General features: G+C 48.2%; 1 protein-coding gene across 3 annotated transcripts in view; it reads right to left on the bottom strand.

Moving 5' to 3' along the window:
* Positions 1-17,686, bottom strand: part of B4GALNT3 (beta-1,4-N-acetyl-galactosaminyltransferase 3) — a 54,889-nt gene extending 37,203 nt beyond the window's left edge. For 2 of the 3 annotated variants that reach the window (XM_015865682.2, XM_015865674.2), the window contains exon 1: positions 17,508-17,686. In XM_015865682.2, coding sequence (XP_015721168.1) covers positions 17,508-17,655 — 148 coding nt within the window. In that variant the 5' untranslated portion in view covers positions 17,656-17,686. Of the gene's footprint in view, positions 1-17,286; positions 17,478-17,507 lie in introns of those variants that run through there. The other variant, XM_015865690.2, reaches the window with a different exon arrangement.
* Positions 17,687-20,269: the final 2,583 nt, after the last annotated feature.

Below are 20,269 nucleotides of genomic sequence, written 5' to 3' on the forward strand. Positions count from 1 at the left end.
ACCTTCTCAGACTTCACGGTGCTCTACATGCTGAGGCACACTGAGCTCGGTGCACTACACACCACGGAGATGTGTTTGGCTCAGCTGCTCCTTTGCCAGCTCTCTTTCATTCATCAAATAAATCTGCTCTGGCTCATGTTGACTTCAGCTCAATGGGAGCCCTTTAGCTGGCTTCAGTGGGCTTAGATCCAGCCCTGGGCCCTCACTGACTGATGCTTCCACCAGCTGCAGCAAATGAGGCAGGCAGCCTTGTTGCTCAGCCAGCTTTTACCGTGCAGTATAGTGAACAATTCTGGGGCCGCTCATCTGCTCCTATGTTCCCCCAACAATACAATTTTTGAGAGATTTACACATATTTTTTTCAAATCTAAGAAAATGCTGTCTACTGTTACAACTGCCTCCCCAGACAACTTTGGTTACACAGAGGGATCCATTTATCCAGAATGAGAATGACATTGATTATTGCCTCGCGGCCTGATTGTAACTTCAGAAATGCCATGGTCAATTTGTAGCAATTCTCCTGAGTTTTGAGAGTAGATTTTAGGCCTTGTTGTAACATTCAGATCTTCTCAGTGCTCTTCCTCAGTGCACTGAGCAGCAAGCAGTTGTGGGAGCAGCTCTGGTCAAAACGCAAGTGTCAGGTCCTGGCCTTCCTGGACAGCCTGATCTAGCAGTGGGCAAGCCTACCCATGGCAGGGGGGTTGGAACTAGATGATCTTTAAGGTCCATTCCAACCTAAGCCACTCTATGATTCTATGATTTCGAACCCAGGTGCCCAAAGCTCAGCAGGTCCAACCAGGCCAAGCAGGGAGTTTGATGCAGCCAGATCTCTGCCACAGTATCCTACACTTTCTTCCTGAATGAATGCTTAGGGACAAGACTGACCTGTCTAATGCTAAGAGCCATGTCTGCAGCTGGTATAAACTCAGGGGAAATCATGACTTTTTAGCCTGGCTTAACAACAGTGTGGGCTGCTCAGCTGCTGCCATGTCCTTGTGTCTGGCTGAGGGAAGGGCCTGCTAAACGTTTGGAAACTACACGAGGTTCTTGGAAGCAACCAATGGCATTTGGCCACTCGTATAGGAAATACACTTGTACAAACATACTTGCAGACAGTTCCCTCATCAGCTTCCTATCACAAAAGGGTGCCAGGGATTAGTTCATCCACCTTGGGGATGGAGTTGACCTGCTGTCTCTGACAGTCCAAACCCAGCTGTCCCTGTCCTAGTCTTTTCCATTACCTACTAAGCCTGACTGCTTCTGTGATTGCTGCCTTGGATGCTTATCTGTATACCCAATCCTAGCGTATGCTCTGGGTGTAAGCCATTGAACACAGGCTTCCCTGTGTTACCAGGGAACAAGGAGACACAGTCCTTCCAGGAGACAAGTCTGGAGTCTCCAACATGTGAAAGATGTGGAGCTTTTGAGAGAGTCTAAAGGAGGGCCACAGTTATGAGCAAAGGGCTGAAGCACCTCTCCTATGAAGACAGGCTGAAGGAGATGGGCTGGGGAGAGACATTGCAGCCTTCCAGTGTTTAAAGAGAGCTTATAAACATGAGGAAAATCAACTTTTTACAAGGGTAGATAGTGACAGGACAAGGGGGAATGGTTTGAAACTAAAGGAGGGGCGAGGGAAGTTTTTTGCTTGAGAAATCTGTAAGGTGCTGGCACAGGTTGCCAGAGAGGCTGTGGACACCGCATTCCTGGAGATGTTCAAGGCCAGGTTGGATGGGACCCCAGGCAATCTGATCTAGTGTTTCTCAGAGTATGCTAGCAGCAGCCAAGTGTATGCCAATGGAAGGTAAGGGCTCCTTTACCAGCCCTTCTCCCTTCACACAAGGCATGGAAGAATCAGCCATATTAAGTTCCATCTTGATCCAGTTGAGCTCAACAAGAGTTTTACTACCATTCCCCAAGAGAAAACTATTTGGCTCATGCTGTTTTGCTGAAGGATATACATAGGTGCCTGGAAATGCACATAGATCATCATTTTTGCTGGTTCCTCCTCCAGCTGTAATCACACTTTCTGCTATTTTAGCACTAACCAATTTAGACTGTCTGCACCAGACGTTCTTATAAGTTCTTCTTGACTACCAGTTTCTTACTAGTAGTCTCCCAAGCAAAGTGCTTTGAATTGTTGCCTGAGTCCCTGCAGACCTTTGACTAGTAGCATTGTGGCACAGGAAATGATTTGCTCAGGCCGGGTACATGGCTGCAAGGCTGATTTCTAGGAGCTGCTTCCAAAACAAGTCAGCCCAGACCACCTGATAGACTCAGCACCTGCTCTTGGAGTGAGCAGGCAGTTGAAAGCCATTATTTGTGTTTGGCCAAAAGAAAGCATCCTACATTGTAGTGTTGCCCACTTTTGCTACTTTTGACAGGAGTAGCTCAACTCCTGTTGAGCTGGCCTGGAAGCCAGCTCCATTCAGGATGAGTTGGGTGGGAACAGTGGCAGAATCAGATTAGGGACTGGATAAAAGCCTAGGCAGCTCTCCAGAGACACAGCAGCCCCTCATCCTGCAACTGCCTGGGTTCTCCCACCTCCACATCTCACAGCTACCTGTCCTTAGACAGCGTCACCCACTTAATTATCGGTTCCTTTGGCCTTAACCTATCAGCTTCATCTGGCACTTCTCTGGGGTACCACACTAGAGTGGCAGGAAAGGACTGACATTATGCATTTGATTCATGAGCATCCTTGTTTCTTTTTATTCTGGATTCATAAACTGTATTTCTCAGGGTGAGGCAAAGTAGGCTTATATGCACAAACTGGGACACGGCAGAAGCTTGACCCCTGGCATCCACTCTTGGAAACCAGAGCATCCTTTCCCAGTGAGCAGAGGCAACACAAAATGATTGATTCCCCACATATACACTTAGGTCAAAGCCTTTCTGATGGAGAGCTGTTGAGTGTGGCAATGAAGGGCCGTGCCAGGATAGAAAATCTGGCGAACACTATGGAGCATGTGGGCTCTCAAGGAGACCCTCTTCCCTCAGGTGTGGAAAAGGCCAACCTGGCCCTCTCGTGTGCAGCAGTGAGATAGAAGGACACAATCCAGTTGTGATTTTTTTACAGAAAAACGTGGAGGATGTGTTACAAGGCAGAAATCTTCAGATCCCTACAGGCGGTTTGTGTGCTGCCCTGCCCTGTGAAGCACTAAGAAGTGACTGACAACCAGTAGTAATGCCTGGTACTTTGGCTGTAGGAACACAAGATTCTCAAAGTTCAAGAAAGATTTCTCAGAATTTTAGCCTTGTTAAAATATATATATTTTTTTCACCTTGGTCAGTTACAAGTGACAACCCTTAGCTATAACATCTCTGCATAATGGCTTCTTTGTGTTTCCTCTAGGAAGGTGCCCAGCACCTTCAGGTACTTGTGTACCTGCCAGCACTGGAAAATTACAGAAACACCCAAGGAGAGGAATAGGAAGATCGTGTAATTCTGATTAAGCAAAAGGAGATTAAAGCGTTTGTTAAGCAACTGAGGAACAGGATGCTAAAGCAAATATGGGTACACTCCCTGATAAATTACAAGCTCTAAATATACATGTGTCTCTGGTTATAGCCCTAAATCTGAAGAGGTGTACGTGTTACTGGCTCAGCTGCTTTCTTATTAGGAGCCGGGATGATAGTTCAATGCAGAAAGCCCTACGATGGAAAGAGCAAGAACTGCCAAAGGCCCAGAGGAAGAAAAGCTGCGTGAAAGCTGTACAAGCTGCACAGAGTGTGGGAGGCACACAGAAATCAGCAGTGAATCTGTATACTGCCAATACATCGCCTGTGTCCCACTATGCTCTCCTTTGGGAGAAAGATGCTGCCTCTCACAGCTCCGCTGCTACAGCCCATAGAGCTCACTGCAACTGAAACAGGCATGTGTGCAGCTACATCATCGGGCTGTGTTGTGCACAATTGGGGAAGGGAAGGACAAGAGGATGGCCTGTGCAGAGAAGGAGGAGGCAGGCAGGTGCAAAAAGCAAAGATGGCTGCTCAGGATCAGGGTACACAGGCAGTGCAGCGCTGGAGATGCTGACATTCCCTGCTGTGCTGTACGGACCAACCCAGTGAGCAGTCAGCACAGGATGGGGTCAGAACTTGAAGTGGAAACACACAGTTGCAACCCTAGAAAGGAAAATTGCAAGAACTGTGATCACGGCATGTCTTATTTATGTGAGATCTAACCTACCACCTTCACAACCATTGCTCTGAAACCTTCAGAAAGCAAGGGAAAAAAATGTAACACAGAGCATGTTGTGCAGGGGGGAGCTTGGTAGCAGACAGAAAGGCTGTCAGGGTCATGCAAACATGAAGGGGAACACTGCAAGAGCAATGCTAGGTGAGGTCAGCAACTGGCAGGCACATGCATGCTGAGGTAGACAGGTATCCATGCAGGGTGTGAGCACTTGGAGGTACATCTGCACACCCTGAGAGCACAGGGGAGCACGCAGCTGTGGATGGAAGGGATACATGGAGTCCCTTGGCTGGAGGAGGGACATAGAATCATAGAATCATAAAATCCAGCAACATGTGGCAGAGAGAAGCAGAGCAGTGCATGGCTTGCAGGTGCACATCCATAACCATGCAGATGGAGATGGCAGGAGATGAGGCAGTGTATAGCAGCAATCCCATGTTGCAAGTATTGCTGTATGCTGGGGTTTACTGGGCGCTGCCAACTTTCTCTAGGCAAGAAGACAGCAGCACCTATCAGAGAAGTATTACTCACTGAAGTCTCTTAACTCTGGTGATTTTGATGCATCAATATCCTACAAAGAGAGGGTCCCTGGGTGACAGGAAAATCAAGAGGAACCCATTGCTGACAAGGGACCAACACTAGAGGGTAAGCTCATTGACCGTAACTGGAATCTTTTGCTCCTCCCATTGCCTACAGGGGCCGAACACAGCCTTCATCATTCATTCAGTGTTTTAACAAGGCATCAACACCTGTGATCTCATAAATCTTAAGATGAACTTTAATATCAACCCTGGTGTAAAAACATCAAGGTAGAGTGTAAATTAAGAGCCTCACACCTTGGCTCTATACAGAGGAAACCACTGCTGCTGATGAGCCCATTATGCAGAACAGACATGTAGAAAAGCTAGCATGGAACACTTGCCTCTGGCCTACAAAGCAATGCATGAGGTACCACAGGAAGCTTAAAGGGAGTTTAGCAGCTCACTACTAAAACCCTCGCCTAACCTACCCATTTATCCATGGCCACTTCAGGCTCAGAGGGAAGAGCTGCAACCAGGGGTTCATTACAGAGCAGCTCCATGCAGGCCACCCTGGGTCAACCAAGCGCATGTAAAATTATCGTAGCACTAATCCAACTGTCTGGCATCCAATTTCTGAGACACAGAGAAGAGGACAAAGTGAAGTGCAGGAGCTGCAGTTCTTCTGCCAGGAAGTTCTACTTCTTAACCCAGAGCAAACAGGTTTGGTTAGGTGTGCTCAGCAAACAGGAGGGGCCCAGGTGCCTTTCGAGCATGGCACAATCCAAAGTTAGGTTAGGCATTAATTTCAGTTTGGACTGACTTGGTAGTACCTGGAGTACAGCAGAACCCACTGTGTGTGGGCAGTGCTGCACGTGGAGATGCCTTTTGAATCTGAGTGTGCACATCTGGAGACTGTAGTTACAGACATTTCTTTACAAAGCTACAGATCCAGACAGTACTAACACATGTATATAAAAGAACAAAAATTACCAAAGAATGCAAAGCAAAGCATTTTTACTTTGGCCATACAGGGAGGTGACAAGTCCCAAGCACCCACAACAAACACAGCAAGTAAAATCCAAGAAGTGTGAAAGGAGAATTGTAGCCTATGCACCTCCAACTGTACAAATGCACTCACAGTACAAACTTGTGCAACCCAGGACAAAACCACCACTACACACACTGCCTGCAAGAGCAAGGTGTGAAAATGAGGAAGCAGTTGTATATCAGAGGATTCACCAGATTGGTGTGAGAAGGGGAAGAGGAAGATACAGCTTTCTTTCCCCAGCTTCCAAGCTAAGTCTCTATCTGATACTTCATTTTGTTGGGCTTGGGGCAAATCCTTACCAGCAAAAACATCTGCCTGAGCTGGACTTGACCAAATGTGTAATTCATTTTGCTGCTGCCTAAGCCCTTATGTTTCACCTTTCTTACCCATGATAAAAATACCTCAGTGCCTTCCATTCCATCCCTGACAAGGAAAAAGGGAAGCTAGGGACCCACAGGACAGTTTTGCTTCCCTTGCTTCACTGTAATGCGACACATACCATGGTGGTCACAGGAGGCAGGCACCTACACCTGAGGCTGATACAGGTGCAGGGACACAGCGCCACATCCCTGCAGCCCCTAGGGCTCTTCTCTTCCCTGCAACCAATGCAGGGAGAGGCCACTTCACACATTAGCTGGTTGTCTCGCTCCAATTTAGGAGTGAGGCAAGGTTCTTTTTGACTTTTTACTTCATGGTTTGTCCATGCTCTTTTTATCCTACTTCTTTCCAGCCTACCAGACATTCCTGGAAGCTTCGTTCAGAGTCACGTGAGTACCTCAAAGATGGCCATCTTCCTTGAGATAAGCCCACACAAAAAGACCACTTTAGGGCCATTCATCAGCATCTTATCTCCCTTTCATAGCTCCTGGACATGTCCATCTGTCACCCTCAAACAAAGGGATTTCTAGAACCTTGGCTGAGGCTTGCCTGGGCTCGTCCTTCTGCATATCTCAGACAAAGGGATTTCTCGAACCTTGGCTAAGGCTTGCCTGGACTTGTCTTCAGCAAACTTTGAGACAATAGTGTAAAAAGCATGGCCTCTTACACTGGTTGACACACGAAGTGCAGCCATTCTATCTGCTCATTTGCCGGAAAGGGAGTAAAAGGGGAGTTTAATTTGCCTTTCAACAGAAAAAAGTCACCAGACAGACCACGAACATGCCGTCATAGATTTTTACTTCCTGCTGCTGTTGGCCTAGCTTTCTCCATGAGCAGTGCCTGCCAGCATTCCTTGAGCTCTTTGCCACTGAGGTGTTCTGGAAACAGAGCTCCTTGCAGACAGGACCTTCTCAGGGCACATCAAGCAAATTCCACGTGTCCACCTTGAAACCTGGGTTTGCTCTGCTCCAGCACTTGCATCCTGGCACCCAACCCATTGCTGAAAAAAATGATCTGAATACAAACCTTGATTATGCGTATTTTGGGTTTTATTTTGGCTGTCTGGGATGTTCACTTTGCTCCACCACATACACTTAGGGATCAGGTTCCCATCTCTGCAGCATCTTTCCACCCATTTCTTTGCTCCAGGGCTGTGCAATTTAAGTAAGGGCAGTGAATGAGAAATGTCAAAGGTGAGAACTTTTGAAGTGAGGCATGCCTGGGACATCCAAGCCAGCAGATACTGTACCAGAAGGACTGGCTGGGTTCAGCTTAACGGTCAGTAGTGAAGCAAATGCAGTCTCTACAACTGCCTGAAAGGAGGTTGTAAGTGAGGTGTGGATTGGCCTCTTCTCCCAGAAAACAGCATTAGGAGAGGGGATGGCTTTAAGTTGCTCCAGGGGAGGTTCAAGCTGGATACTAGGAAAAAGTTCTTCTCAGGAAGAGAAGTGAGGCATTGGAACAGGACGTTTTCAAGAAAAGGGTAGGTGTTGCACTGGGTGATGTGATTTAGTGGTCAGGATGGTGATGGACTGATGGTTGGACTAGATGATCTCAGTGGTCTTTCCAACTTTACTGATTCTGTCATTCCATGAATGTGCTTTCCCCTTGCACTGGAGTCAGTGGGAGCCCAATCTCTGCCTTCACAGAGATAAAATGTTTCAAAAGGATAAGTAACTGTTGTCATTGGCATCACGGAGTTACAGGCCACTGAAGGGCCCTGTCCTGGAGCTTCAGCTAGTCAGCAGCACCCCATTCCCCCAAACTGGGCCTGTAACCACCAGACCCACAGCCCTCTTAGCAGCCACAAGAAGACAAGTGCTCATTTATGGTGGGTGCTACTGAGGGCAGCAAATTCCTCAGCAGCTTGTTCTGGCAGGGTGGGATCACTAAAATAGTTTTATTCCAGCAGCCAAACCCCACATCTGCCCAGAAAACCTCTCCTTGAGCAGAGAGTCATCCAGGAGCAGAAGCTGGCCTCCCAGCCTGTCTACATATTCAAAGAGAGGCAGAGAAGGAAGCAGAGCTCTGGGAATAAGGATTTCCTCCCAGCAGCTCCAATCCCTAACACAGTGGCACCCTGAGGCACCAGGCCTGGCACCAGGACAGCAGCAGGACTGCTGCTCTGTACCGAGTGATTCAGGGCTGCACTCATCTCTCCCTTGCCAGGCCTGGCTGGGTCAGACACGGCATTTGGCAAGAGCAAAGCTCCCTGCTAATTTTAGCCTCTAGCTCTCCACCCAGGCAGCTGGAGAGCTGCGGGAAGCTGGGCAGCACCGAGGTGAGGGCTGGAGATTCTGTCTTCAAACGGCCCGCATGCTGCCAGCTAAATATAAACCCATGGCGGGTGGGGGGACAGAGCTGCCCAGAGACCTGCTGCTGGAGCTTGCCTGCTGCCCAGAGGGCTAAAAATCCCAGGATCCCATATGTTACACATATTTACAGAGTTATGAGCATTTGTGAGGATGAAGCAGGTAACCACATACTGTAAGTGTGACCACTCTGCTTCAACACTCCCCTCACTATGCCCTATTTCTGGCTTCCTCTTTCTCAAATAATCCCCTTTGCTTGCACTCCCAAATACTGCTGCTTCTTTCCCACTTTATTCATCTTTCAGATTTCTTTCTTCCTCTACTTCTACATGAGCTGCAAGACACTGAAACATTTCTTTCCCCTCCCCAGTGTCTCTGTGCATGATACCTAATTAAAGCAATTACATAAAGAAGGTAGTGCACAGCAGCACAGGTGAGCAGCATCATGCCAGCAACAGAGAAAAGTGGTTGGAAAGCCATGAGCAGCAAAATTAAATGAAATTCAGGTTGCGTGATGGCCATCTCAGCTCCACTGCTGGAGCAGGTAACTGACAGACAAGTAAATACACATGAAAGGCTGCAGCTATTAACTGCAGGGGGGAAGAGAACACCCACTACCAAGGTTACAGCCTGTCAAACCCTGGTGTCACAAAGCACAGCTCATTCCCTGAAGAGGCAGGAGACCAAAACAACAGACAGAAATAGAATATGTCTATCAGAGGATAAAGAACTTCCCAGCACAGCTTAGTACAGAGCAATGCAAATGTCCTTCACCTTGCACGCTGAAAAAGCTCTTCCTTCCCCAAGGAAGTGGATGTGAAAGAACAGGACTGAGAACTGACCTGGGAGTCAACAGCCCGGGGAGCCATGGCAGCACAGAAAGAGGCAACAGAGCAAATCGACCCAGCCCGTGTGCTTGTGTAGGCCCTGAAGAATTAAACAACTTAATAAAGAGTGTTTTGTCTGTGAAGGGAAAGGAGAATTGTGGCCAATACCAGAGAATTTCTGATGCTTGAGGTGCTCGCAGAGTGGTCTGGAAAACAGGTGAACTGGGAAAAAGCTTTTTCCACAAACTGCCATTAGGGCTGTGTTTGGCGATCTGATGAACTTAAATCCATAGGGATATTTACTCTAAAGGGACAATACTAGAGAGGAATCACCCAAGGCTCTGTAAAAGTTGGATCTGCTTGGCTGAAAAGAAAAAGAAAAATTGAAAGGAAAGATTATAAATGCTTGAAAATTGGCCTACTCATAAAATATCCCAAGTTAGAAGGGGGATATAAGGGTTACTGAGTCCAGTGCTTGGCTCCAAGCAGGCCTGCTGAGCTAAATCATCCTATAGGCATAGGGCTGGAGTTTCAACTAAAATAAATGGAAACTAAATGAATAATACTCAATATTCTGAGAATAAGCTCTAATCCTGCAACCCACAGCCAACACACTGGTTGCTTTTGCAGTACAAGCCCACTTTGCAGACTGACTGAAAGCCTAAGAGAGATATAGTGATCGCAGGCACTTGCTAGCACAGGCAACAGAGGTACAGCATCACATTATATGGTAGTCTGTCTTGATTGAAAACAAATTAAAACCTCTCAGCTGGCCTGCTTACAGCAAGCCACAGGCTGCAGCAGCCAGTACTGATGCTGGCAGTGAGTTGCTGCAGCAGGTCAGGGAGCCTATTAGTACGTGGCTGTCTGGGAAGGATATTCTCAGCCTCCAGTAAGTTTTGTTCTATGGCCTAAATGGGGTAAGTAACAACCAGACATGAGTACCGTAATTTTACAGATAGCAACATTAAATAATGTAAATAAAACTAATTTAGGAAGTGAAGCATTTACGAGAAGGGCTGGAGACAGCTTAACTAGGCTCAAACAAACAGCAGCGCTGAGGAAGCTGCTGGAGCTGCCAGCACCACATACACGGGCCAAGTCAAACAGCCCACACTAATGACATGGAAATAAGTGGCCCCTTGAAGCAAGGCAGGAGCGTATTTATTTAAAATGGCAGGAAAAAATACACATATTGTGGATGTAGATTATTCTCCTACCAACAGAGCTCTACCAAGCAATTCTGCAGCCTTACAGGTGATGATACAGATCAAATGTTTTTACTGGTAAATGAGATCAAACACTACATGACAGCGAACTGCTATTTAACATGCATGAATTGACAAAATTTCAGTGGAAAACGGGCTTCCATATAACCCTTCTAGTTCCTGATAGCTACAATCCAGTGGGTTAGTGGAAAAGAAAGTTAAAAATACACAAGTTGCCTGTTATGGAAAACCTTGTAGTTAAATCTATGGTCTGCATTTAGCATTTTTACATTACTGAGTTGCGCTGGCTGTCAACTGCTCATATTTTGCTCAATTGGAAACAAAACCCAGGAATATTTAGTCTGTCTGAAATCAAGGTCACTGGGGACTTGTAGATGAGATGGAAACCAGGCAGCACTAAACCAACCCATGTATGATGCAAAGGCCTGAGACACAGTTTGCATCTGCTATGGAAAACAGTGACACAGAGAAGCAAGAATAGCACAAGATGCAACACTTTTGCCATATAAATGTACAATACAGAGTAACAGACGACAGCTTCTCTAGATTCTAAAAAGAAAGGGGAGAAGAAGCCACATTCACTCCTTTTTCTTCAAAATAAATACACCTCAAACAGGACAGTCACAACAACACCAAAATAACCAAGTATGATGAAATAAAACCAGGATTAGTGAACTTGTGAGAGTAGCACTGATGCTTCACAGAGACTCACAGGTACACCTGACAATCTTGGTATTGTCTGAAGTGACCCACACCTCAGCGACTAACTGAATCTGGTTGCTCACTGTAGCTAATGTAAATAATTTCTTATGCCAAAATGGATTCTTGTGACGTCTTTGGAGAGGGCTGATTGACTTAACAGCAATGGTCCCCTACATGACCTTAACACCACCAAGGGCAGAGGGCTCTCTCTAGCCTAGAAATCCCAAAGCCTCATGCTGAAATGGCACGGGGGGGTTTCTTGGGTAGAGATGCAGAGGAGCTCTAGTCAAAACCTGGCCAAAGCCAGTAGAAGCAGACCAGATTTCTTTTGTTCTTCTGCTTTGGATGCTATGTATTGGGTTGTTTTGTTGTTTTGTTTTTTTTTTCTTCTTTTCTTCTTCTTCTTTGAAGCTTCCAGAAATCATTCAGAAATGAGTTTGGAGTCTGAACAAGAGATGAGCTCAGTCTGCAAAGACCCAAAGCTGGAGGTGTATTTTGGCTTGGCTGATTAAACACATGGATTACGAATGTCTCAGATCATAAGAAATAGAAGTACCTAAGGACCAAGTTCACACCTGTTCCCACCCAAGGCATTATAGGTGTCTTTCTTAGATCTCCTGCCACATTAAATAAGACAGCTTATTTCCTTTTCTGGAAAGCCCTTCTCAACTACTACTGCAGGCTTGAAAAAAGAAAGGAAGAAAGGAAGAAAGGAAGAAAGGAAGAAAGGAAGAAAGGAAGAAAGGAAGAAAGGAAGAAAGGAAGAAAGGAAGAAAGGAAGAAAGGAAGAAAGAAAAAAGCAGTTGAATTGGGAAGTTGGGAAGTGTCTGAAAAAAGGAATATCAGTGCACAGCAAGAAAAAACAGCGCAGGGAAACATCAAAACATCAAGTACACGAGCTCCATCTATTCTTAAGGCAATCACTGTAAACACAGGAGGAAGAACTCTATCATCCCACAATCCCTACTGCCGTGACCTACAATAGAACCTCCAGGAAGACATCCTGCTTTTCACAGTATTGCAGACACTGGTAATTCCATACCAGGAGATGAAAGATGTCAGTCACCTCTCCCAGTGCCACTCTGCCTCCACATCTGCCTGAACCTGCAGGTGAGAGGCGCAAGACAGAGACTTTGTGCTGACAGCTCAATGCCAGCCACCCGCATTGTTCTGGAGATGCATCTCCAGAAGACAATAGGGTTCCTCTGCCAAGTGCACGGTGTGCAGCATACGCAGAGGAAGGCACAGCTCCCTGGTATGTGAGTAATCCACACAGCCTGATTCAACAGGACAGGAAGGTGTGGTGAGGGAGTACGCATTGTGCTGGCACACCTCTACACAAACCTGTCACAGGTAACATATGTAGTCAGAGGGGTGGTGCAAGAGGTTCTTTCTAATAATAATACGCAGTCTTTGCCTGGCCCCAGAAAGTCCCCAAATCACTTGCAGATGGTGGGCCAGGTTCCAAGAGAGCAAACACTCACAGCTCTCATGCAGCACACAGGGAGCCAGGAGTTGGGCGCCGCTCCAGAAAGAGGTTACATACGAGTCAGATCCTGACCTGACTTTGTGTCAAGAAATGGAAAAAGCCAGATTCACAAGCCGCTTTCTGTACATGCATGGGAAGGAACTGATTGCCTCCAAGTCAAAAACCTGCCCTGCCTGCCGTGCCGGCCTTCTCCCAAACCATGGTGGGCCTCGAGGAATGATGTTGGCTCAGGTCACTGCAAGCCAGTGTCTCATTCTGTCCTCAGAGGTACAAAATGAACAGTCCCAGCTCTCAGCCTGTACTGGTAGGGGAGGTGTTCCATCCCTGGGATCATTTTTGTGGCCCTCCTCTGGATATGCTCCAACAGGCCCACATCTCTCCTACACTGAGGACTCCACATCTGGATGCAGTACTCTAGTGAGGTCTCACCAGCACAGAACAGAGGTGCAGGTATCTAGCTTGACTTTCCCACTACAGGGAAACAGCAAAGGTTCGGCCACCCGTGGAGCATCACATGCTTGAACCTCTCATTGTGGGCACTCAGCAGCCTTTGGTGCAATTAGCTATGCAAAAGAGCGATACTGAGCATGCACAGGCAAGTAAGTGTGAGTGTGAGCAATTTCAAAAGCCAGACAGCGTGCACGTGAACAAAGCTGCATATCTGAGTGTGCACAGCCTTCTGCATACGTGCAATGAGGTTATAGAAGTGGATGAATTACACTGAGCAACTTCAGTATTTCACCAGCTGCCTCCTAACACACAGACATGCACCTGTAAGGACTCAAGACAGGTTTTAAGTAGCTCATGCTGCTCCATAATAACCTGGAGACAGTTTTCTATGGCTGGAAAAGGACATTAAAAGCACATGTATTGGGGAGGGGAAGTTTTGTCATAAATGAATTTTACAAGCACATCTCCCTGGATTCTCCTGAGTCCCTCCTATTTCCCACTTCAGACACTGGAACTACGTGCTGCTGAATTAAAGCAGAAGCCCAAGTCCCAAGAAATGGGACTGTCACAAACCCAGGTGGGAAGATAACATACATCCAGCGCTGCTTACACACAACACAGAAATGCAGAGGAGCAGGGGTGGGTTGGAGCAGCCAGGAGGCGCAAGTTAAAGCAGGGCCCCTTACTCTCTTGCTTCTACAAGCAGCACCTCCCAGCAATTTCATCTAATCCCACACACCCTGCTCTAACCTGGCTCAGCGTCACTCACCTGCAATAAAGGAAATCAGTGCAAGTGACTTAGGGGCTCCCAGGATAGTACAGCCTTCACAGCAGAAAAAAAAACAGACGGCAGAGCTTAGAGACTGACCTTGTCTGTAAGCTTGTTCAGGGATTCACTTTTACAATGTCGACACAAAGTTTTAAAGCAAAGAGGGATTCTGTACAAGCCCTCCAGCCCACTTACCCACATCGAGGGTAGTTTTCTCCCAAGACCTCTCCCTGCCCTTGCCCACTGCCCTGACTGTGTTGCCAAGCCAACAGCACTGCAGCAGAGTGCAGGACTCAGACTCCAGACCCACTACCCTGTGCTTCTGAGTTGCTTCCTCCCTTCCCTACTCTTCATTCATCCATCCAGTCCTTGGTGGATGCCCTGTGCCTGGGGACATTCAAAGTCGGGCTGGCGAGGCTCTGAGCAAGCTGTGGGCAACCCTGTTCATAGCAGGGGAGTTGGACCAGACGGCCTTTAAGGGTCCTTTCCATCCCAAATGATTCTATGGTTCTAAAAAGAAGATCCTTGCCTCCAGCACTCACTGGTGGGGTGAAGCTCACTGTGTGGCAACCAGCAAAGATGGGAAAAGCACCTGTGCTCAGAGCCTGCCGCGAGGCAGCCAGTGCAAACTGCCAGTGCCCAGGTTCCTTGGCAGGGATGCAGCGTCCTGCCTGCTCCAACTTGTGTTGGATGACAAGAAGCCACATCCCATGGGAGGAGAGTTGTGCCCATCTTCTGCTCACATCAGCCTACTTGGTTTTCCTCCCTCAGCTGAAAACATGTTTATTTAAGATTCCTATAAATACATACTGAGCAGCAGGCCAGCCAAATATGCTCAATTAACCAAAGAAAAAAAAAGAAAGAAAAATAAAAGAAACAAGCACGCCTCCCACTTTACAACAGCAGAACTATCCTGCCCAGAAGACAACAGCCCTGCCGGTACAGCTTTCTTCCATATCCTTATATTTAGGGATACCTTGATGCAGTCACATTTGAAGAACCATGTGGATGTGGCACTGAGGGACATGGTTAGTGGGCATGGTGGGGATGGGTTGGGGTTGGAATGGGTGATCTCAGTGGTCTTTTTTGACCTTAGTGCTTTGATTCTTTGATTCCACGATTCATGTGCTTAACTCAATGCATAGCAGAGTTCCACATACATAAGAGGAGGACAGTCAGGGTCACAGCTCTGAAACACCACTTAACTCCATTGTCTGCAGCCATTGCAGATTCGCTTCTCTCACTTCACACTGACCTCTTGAGGGAGAGCAACGTGAAGTTAGGGAGAGCAGAGAGCACACACATACCCATCCCTGCATAGGCAGTTCCACAATGCTTTTTCAGAGGCAAGGAGAAAGTTAAATTACAGACACGGGAGACAAGAAGAGATCTCCCATAGCTCCCATCCAAGCCCAACAGATCTACAGCTTTCTGCCCTCCATGGAAGGAGCTTTATAGCATTTTACCTGGAAAGATTATTTAGTAAACAGCCTTTGTATTTTATTAGCAATAACTGGTGGGGCTGTTGCATCAGGTCACCAGAGATGGCAGCTCTTGGTTGGTTCCCAGCTGTGACTTACATAGTACTCCCACCTGGGACGCACAAAGGAAAGCAATGCAAAAACAAGAGGAAAAAAAAAAGCATTAATTGCTCTGAGAATCACCCCCTCCTCTACCAGCTCTCCAGGACCTCTGGAAAGAGCCGCCACACAGGGTCACAAACACAGCCTACCCAGTCCCAAGAGAAGAAAACACTATTTTGTTCTAACAACCAGAAGAAAACAAATACCAGTTGTTTTTCATTCCAGCCCCAGATTTCTCTTCAAACAAAGCAGGCTTCTGGAGGTACAGGGTGAGAAGAAGGGTGGGGAAGGTCATGGATTAACCCTGCTCTGCTGGCAGCTTCCGAGATGCTCCCCAGGAGGCTGGGGAATGCAACCTCAATACCCAGCACTCTGATGCTGCAGGGACCCTGATGAGACTGCACCCTTTGTGCCACCGGCAACCACGGTGGGTTGAGAGAGAGCGCAACTTTTTATTTCAACTTGAAGATAATACAGTTGATTTCCTCATCTTCTGTTTTAGTTGGTAGGGACTGCAGTCGTGTCACTGTTTCCAGTTTCAGTCTTGAAACAGGATGAACGTTCTAAGATGTATGAGTAGTTCCTGCCTAAAGGCAGAGAGGAAGAATCGGGAGCATAACAGCACTTCCTTGATTGTGTGCATTCCTCCTATTCTCACCTCCCTCCCAGCCCATTTCACCCACTCCCTCTCCCTTTGCATTGCTACCAGTACAAGAACCTTCACTGTGTGCCTGCACACACCCAGCCCTTTCCCCTTATCACCACTGCTTTAACACCTCACAGCCTCCCTCTCTCCCTTTCTGCACCACAGGAGCCCTCTTCACATTTACAGGTGTATTTTTGTGGGGACCTTTGGGTGTGTTGGCATGCAGCAGGAACAGAACCACAGAATAATGCTGGAAAAGATCTTGAAGATCATCAAGTTCAACCATAGACCCACCACACCATGCCCACTGGCCACGTCCCTCCCTCAGTGCCACATCCACACGGTTACTGAACACCTCCAGGGACAGTGACTCCACCACCTCCCTGGGCAGCCCATTCCAATGCATTACCACTCTCTTGGAGAAGAACTCTTTCCTATTATCCAACCTGGAGGCTTGTCTATATGGCATGGAAGATGCCACATTGTATCATAGACTCATGGTGCAGCTTATCAGGGATAACAGGGAACAAATGGACCAGCTGATGGGCTGGTCCTGTAGTGGCTTTATGGGAGCAGATACCCATGGAGCTCCCTGCACAGCTGCAGCCGAAAACCTGAATGCTGACACCAAGGCTGACCCACGGGAATGAGAATTGGACAAAGCCACCAAGATGCTGAGCAGCATTGGCAGCTCGGTGTGCTGGGGACAATGCTACTGCATGGACCGGTGCCAATCACTGCCTGTATTTAGGAAACAACACCCATAACCACGGGCTATTCAGAGCTGCCTTTTGAGTGTAACAGACAAACATGGAAAGGCATACAGCAAGGATGGAATAACCGTGTTTATATAAAAACACGGATCAGCCTCTCAAATGCGGAGGGAAAGGGAAAAGGAAAAGGGGACGGGGAAAAAAAGGAAAGGGAAAAATAAAAGGAAAGGAAATGGAAAGGAAAAGGAAAAGGAAAAGGAAAAGGAGAAGAAAAAGGAAAGGAAAAGGAAAGGAAAAGGAAAGGAATCTTCCCGCACCCCATCTCCTCCCTGCTGTACTCCTCCAAGTTCGCACCAAGCGCACCGTTTCGAGGCCAGCAGCGCATCTCCCGGACAAGCGCTGCCTCCTCCTGTACATACAAACATACCGCCGCTGTCCCGTTAAGGCGATACTCAAAACGCCGGATCCGAGCCCGCCCATCGGACTCCGCAAACCCGGCCGGGTCCCGCGTCGTGACATCCCTCCGAACGGAGCCGACGGACAGAAGGCGAAATCCCGACGCCGGCCCCTCTCTCGAGGCACAAACCCCAGCTCCGACCCCGGCACCGGGTATAGAGACGAGGGCGGAACGGGACGAGCGGTACTTACTGCGGTCCGCGCCGGCCCCGCCGCCGGGTCCCGCCGCCGCCAGCAGCTCCAGGTAGGCGGCCCAGAGCCCGAGCACTAGCGCGCCCAGCGCCAGAAGCAGCTTCAACAGCCGCCGCCGCCGCAGGCGCGCCAGCAGCCGGCCCCGCATGGCGCCGCTCAGGGCGCCGGGCCCCCTCCGCCCCGGGCCATGCTCCCGCCGCCGGGCCGCTCCGCACGGCACCGGCTCGGATCGGCCCCCCTCCGCGGGGCGGGCCCAGGTGCGGGGCGGTGCCGCGGCCCCGCGGGGGCAGCTCCCGGTTGGGCTCAGGTCCCGGGCGGGCTCTGCTGCCGCTCCCCGCACCTGCCTCCTCCCCGCCACCCGAACTCGGGTCGTTCCCTCCGCCCGGGAGGGTCGGCACCCTGCGGCACGGAGCTGGGGGGAGATAGCTGACACCTCTGCGAGACGCTGACCATGCCGCTCTGCTCTGCGCTGCTGATACAGCACTGCAGTTCTGCGTCCAGATGTGGACTGCTCGGTTCAGGACAGACTGGGACCTGTTGGAGCGCGTCCGGAGAAGGGCGACAGAATGGTCCCAGGGATGGAACATCTATCATGAGGACAGGCTGAGGGCTGGGGCTGTTCAGCATGAAGGCTCCAGAGAGACCTGAAAGCATCTAAAGGAAGAGCTGTAATAAAGAAGGGACAGACTCCTTAGCAGGGACTGCTGTGGCTGGACAAGGGGAAACAGTTTCAAACTGAAAGAGGGGAGATTTAGATTGGATATAAGAATGAAGCTTTTTACAGCCAGGATGGTGAGGCGCTGGAGCAGGTTGCCCAGAGAGGTGGTGGATGCCCCATCCCTGGAGACACTCAAGGTCAGGCTGAACAGGGCTCTGAGCAACCTGATCTACCTGTGGGCGCCCCTATACACTGCAGGGGGTTGGACCAGATGGCCTTTAAAGGTCCCTTCCAACTCAAACGATCCTGTGCTCAGAAAAAGAACTCCATCCGTCCATCCCCAGACAGGGCAGGTGACACCAGGCACCACTTGGTCACTGGGACTTAGTTAGAAGCAAGACTAAAGGAACTAGAGAGGGACACTTGTCCTGCCCAACATCTGCACTGTTGGAACTCGTTTGTGTATTAAAATAAATAAGCATGCAGTTCTCTAGTTGTATGGAGGGGAAGGAAACGCTACACTAACGAAAGGACTGCCTACCCAGAGCACCCTCTTCACACTGGGCATTCTCACTGACCAGCCACCAATCCAACAGGATATTTTGTGCTTCGCTTGGGGTTTTGTTTATTGTCCATTTGGGTTGTGTTTCCCCACGGTAACGAAGCACTTAAGGACGTGCATCTCCTGTTCCTCCCTGGCTGCATCCCTGCCTTGTTCTATTACGCTTGTGCCTTTGGTTATCTAACAGCTGGTTCTCTGTTCTGTAAGTTACTTTTAGCTCTGTGCCAACATCCTTTCTCTGTAGTCTCCCCAAAGGTTCAATTATCTGCCTCTTGCTCCTTCCCTTTTTTCTTGTGTAATTTCCATGTTAACACCAATTACCAGCCCTGCAGTGAGTACACCCAAGCATCCCTTATACCATCACTAACCCTGGTAACTGCAAGGCCTCCCTTATGCCCATAACCACATCACAAGCACAATCCCTGACTTCATCTCAACATTTGGACCTGAAACTGCTCAAGTGCTTCCAACAGAAGGGGCAGATCTGAGGATACAGTTGCCCATTATTTCCCACCTTAGTTTTTGGGTACTGGACTCTATACACGTTGCTAAACTGAACACTAAGCATAAAGCCAAACTGTTTCCCCTGGGATGATGTTGACCAGACCTATCCCCAGCCAAGCTAGCACTGAAAGGAAAAAGTGTTTTACTGAGCAGTCTGGGTGTGACTCATTGCTGAGATAAATGTTTACAGTGAAAGAGAGTCCATTTGATCCCTGAATCAATATAGGAGAATTCGGCACATCCTAGATGTGCTTCACCAGGGTAAATCCAGAGCTTTGTATTCAAACTGAAACCATTTCTGCAATTAAACCCTTCCTGACGGAGCAGTAAAGGTTTCCTTGCTTTGACATTGAAACGCTGGTATGTAGAAAGCCTCTGTGGGTTTTCTGAATAAAAGCAGGTAATCCCTATTTACACACTTGTAATTTGTCCATGATCCAGCAGCACTGTAATTCATAAAGCACGCAATTTAGTCAGTGTAAGCGAATGCTCAGCCCTACTGAGGGCCTCATTAACAAAGCTGCGTTTGGAGCTTGCTTGAAGCACGGCCACACTAACTCCTGCTCAGAGACATCCTTCCTGCAAGCAGTTAATTTGGTACCACATGGGCAGCATCACAACTCCATCCAGATGAATCCATCTAGATGGATTTGTGAGCTGTAATTAAAAGTCCGACCAACAGAGTTTTCCATGAACTGATCTAACCAAGTGCGCGGGTTGTTGCTCCCAACTTGTCTCAAAAACAAGGGTCTCATTATTTACCAAAGAATTACTTCCTGGCCTACGTACAGAGGGATGACAGTTCCACATTAGGTGCCCAGAGAGTCCATCCATAGTGGCAAAATGTGCTTTGTGCAAGCAATTTAAGTTGTATGTGAGCATATATTCTTATTATTTAGGTCCATTCTAACAGCATAATAATCATTCTCAAAACATGGTGTAGGGAAAACATGACATTATGTGGGTTGCTCTTTTCTCTCCCTTTCGTAACCTTGCTGTGTAGAGTGAGCTAACACAGTACAGGTTCCTATAGTAAAA

Source organism: Coturnix japonica, chromosome 1, assembly GCF_001577835.2.
Source record: "Coturnix japonica isolate 7356 chromosome 1, Coturnix japonica 2.1, whole genome shotgun sequence".
Classification (NCBI taxonomy): domain Eukaryota; kingdom Metazoa; phylum Chordata; class Aves; order Galliformes; family Phasianidae; genus Coturnix; species Coturnix japonica.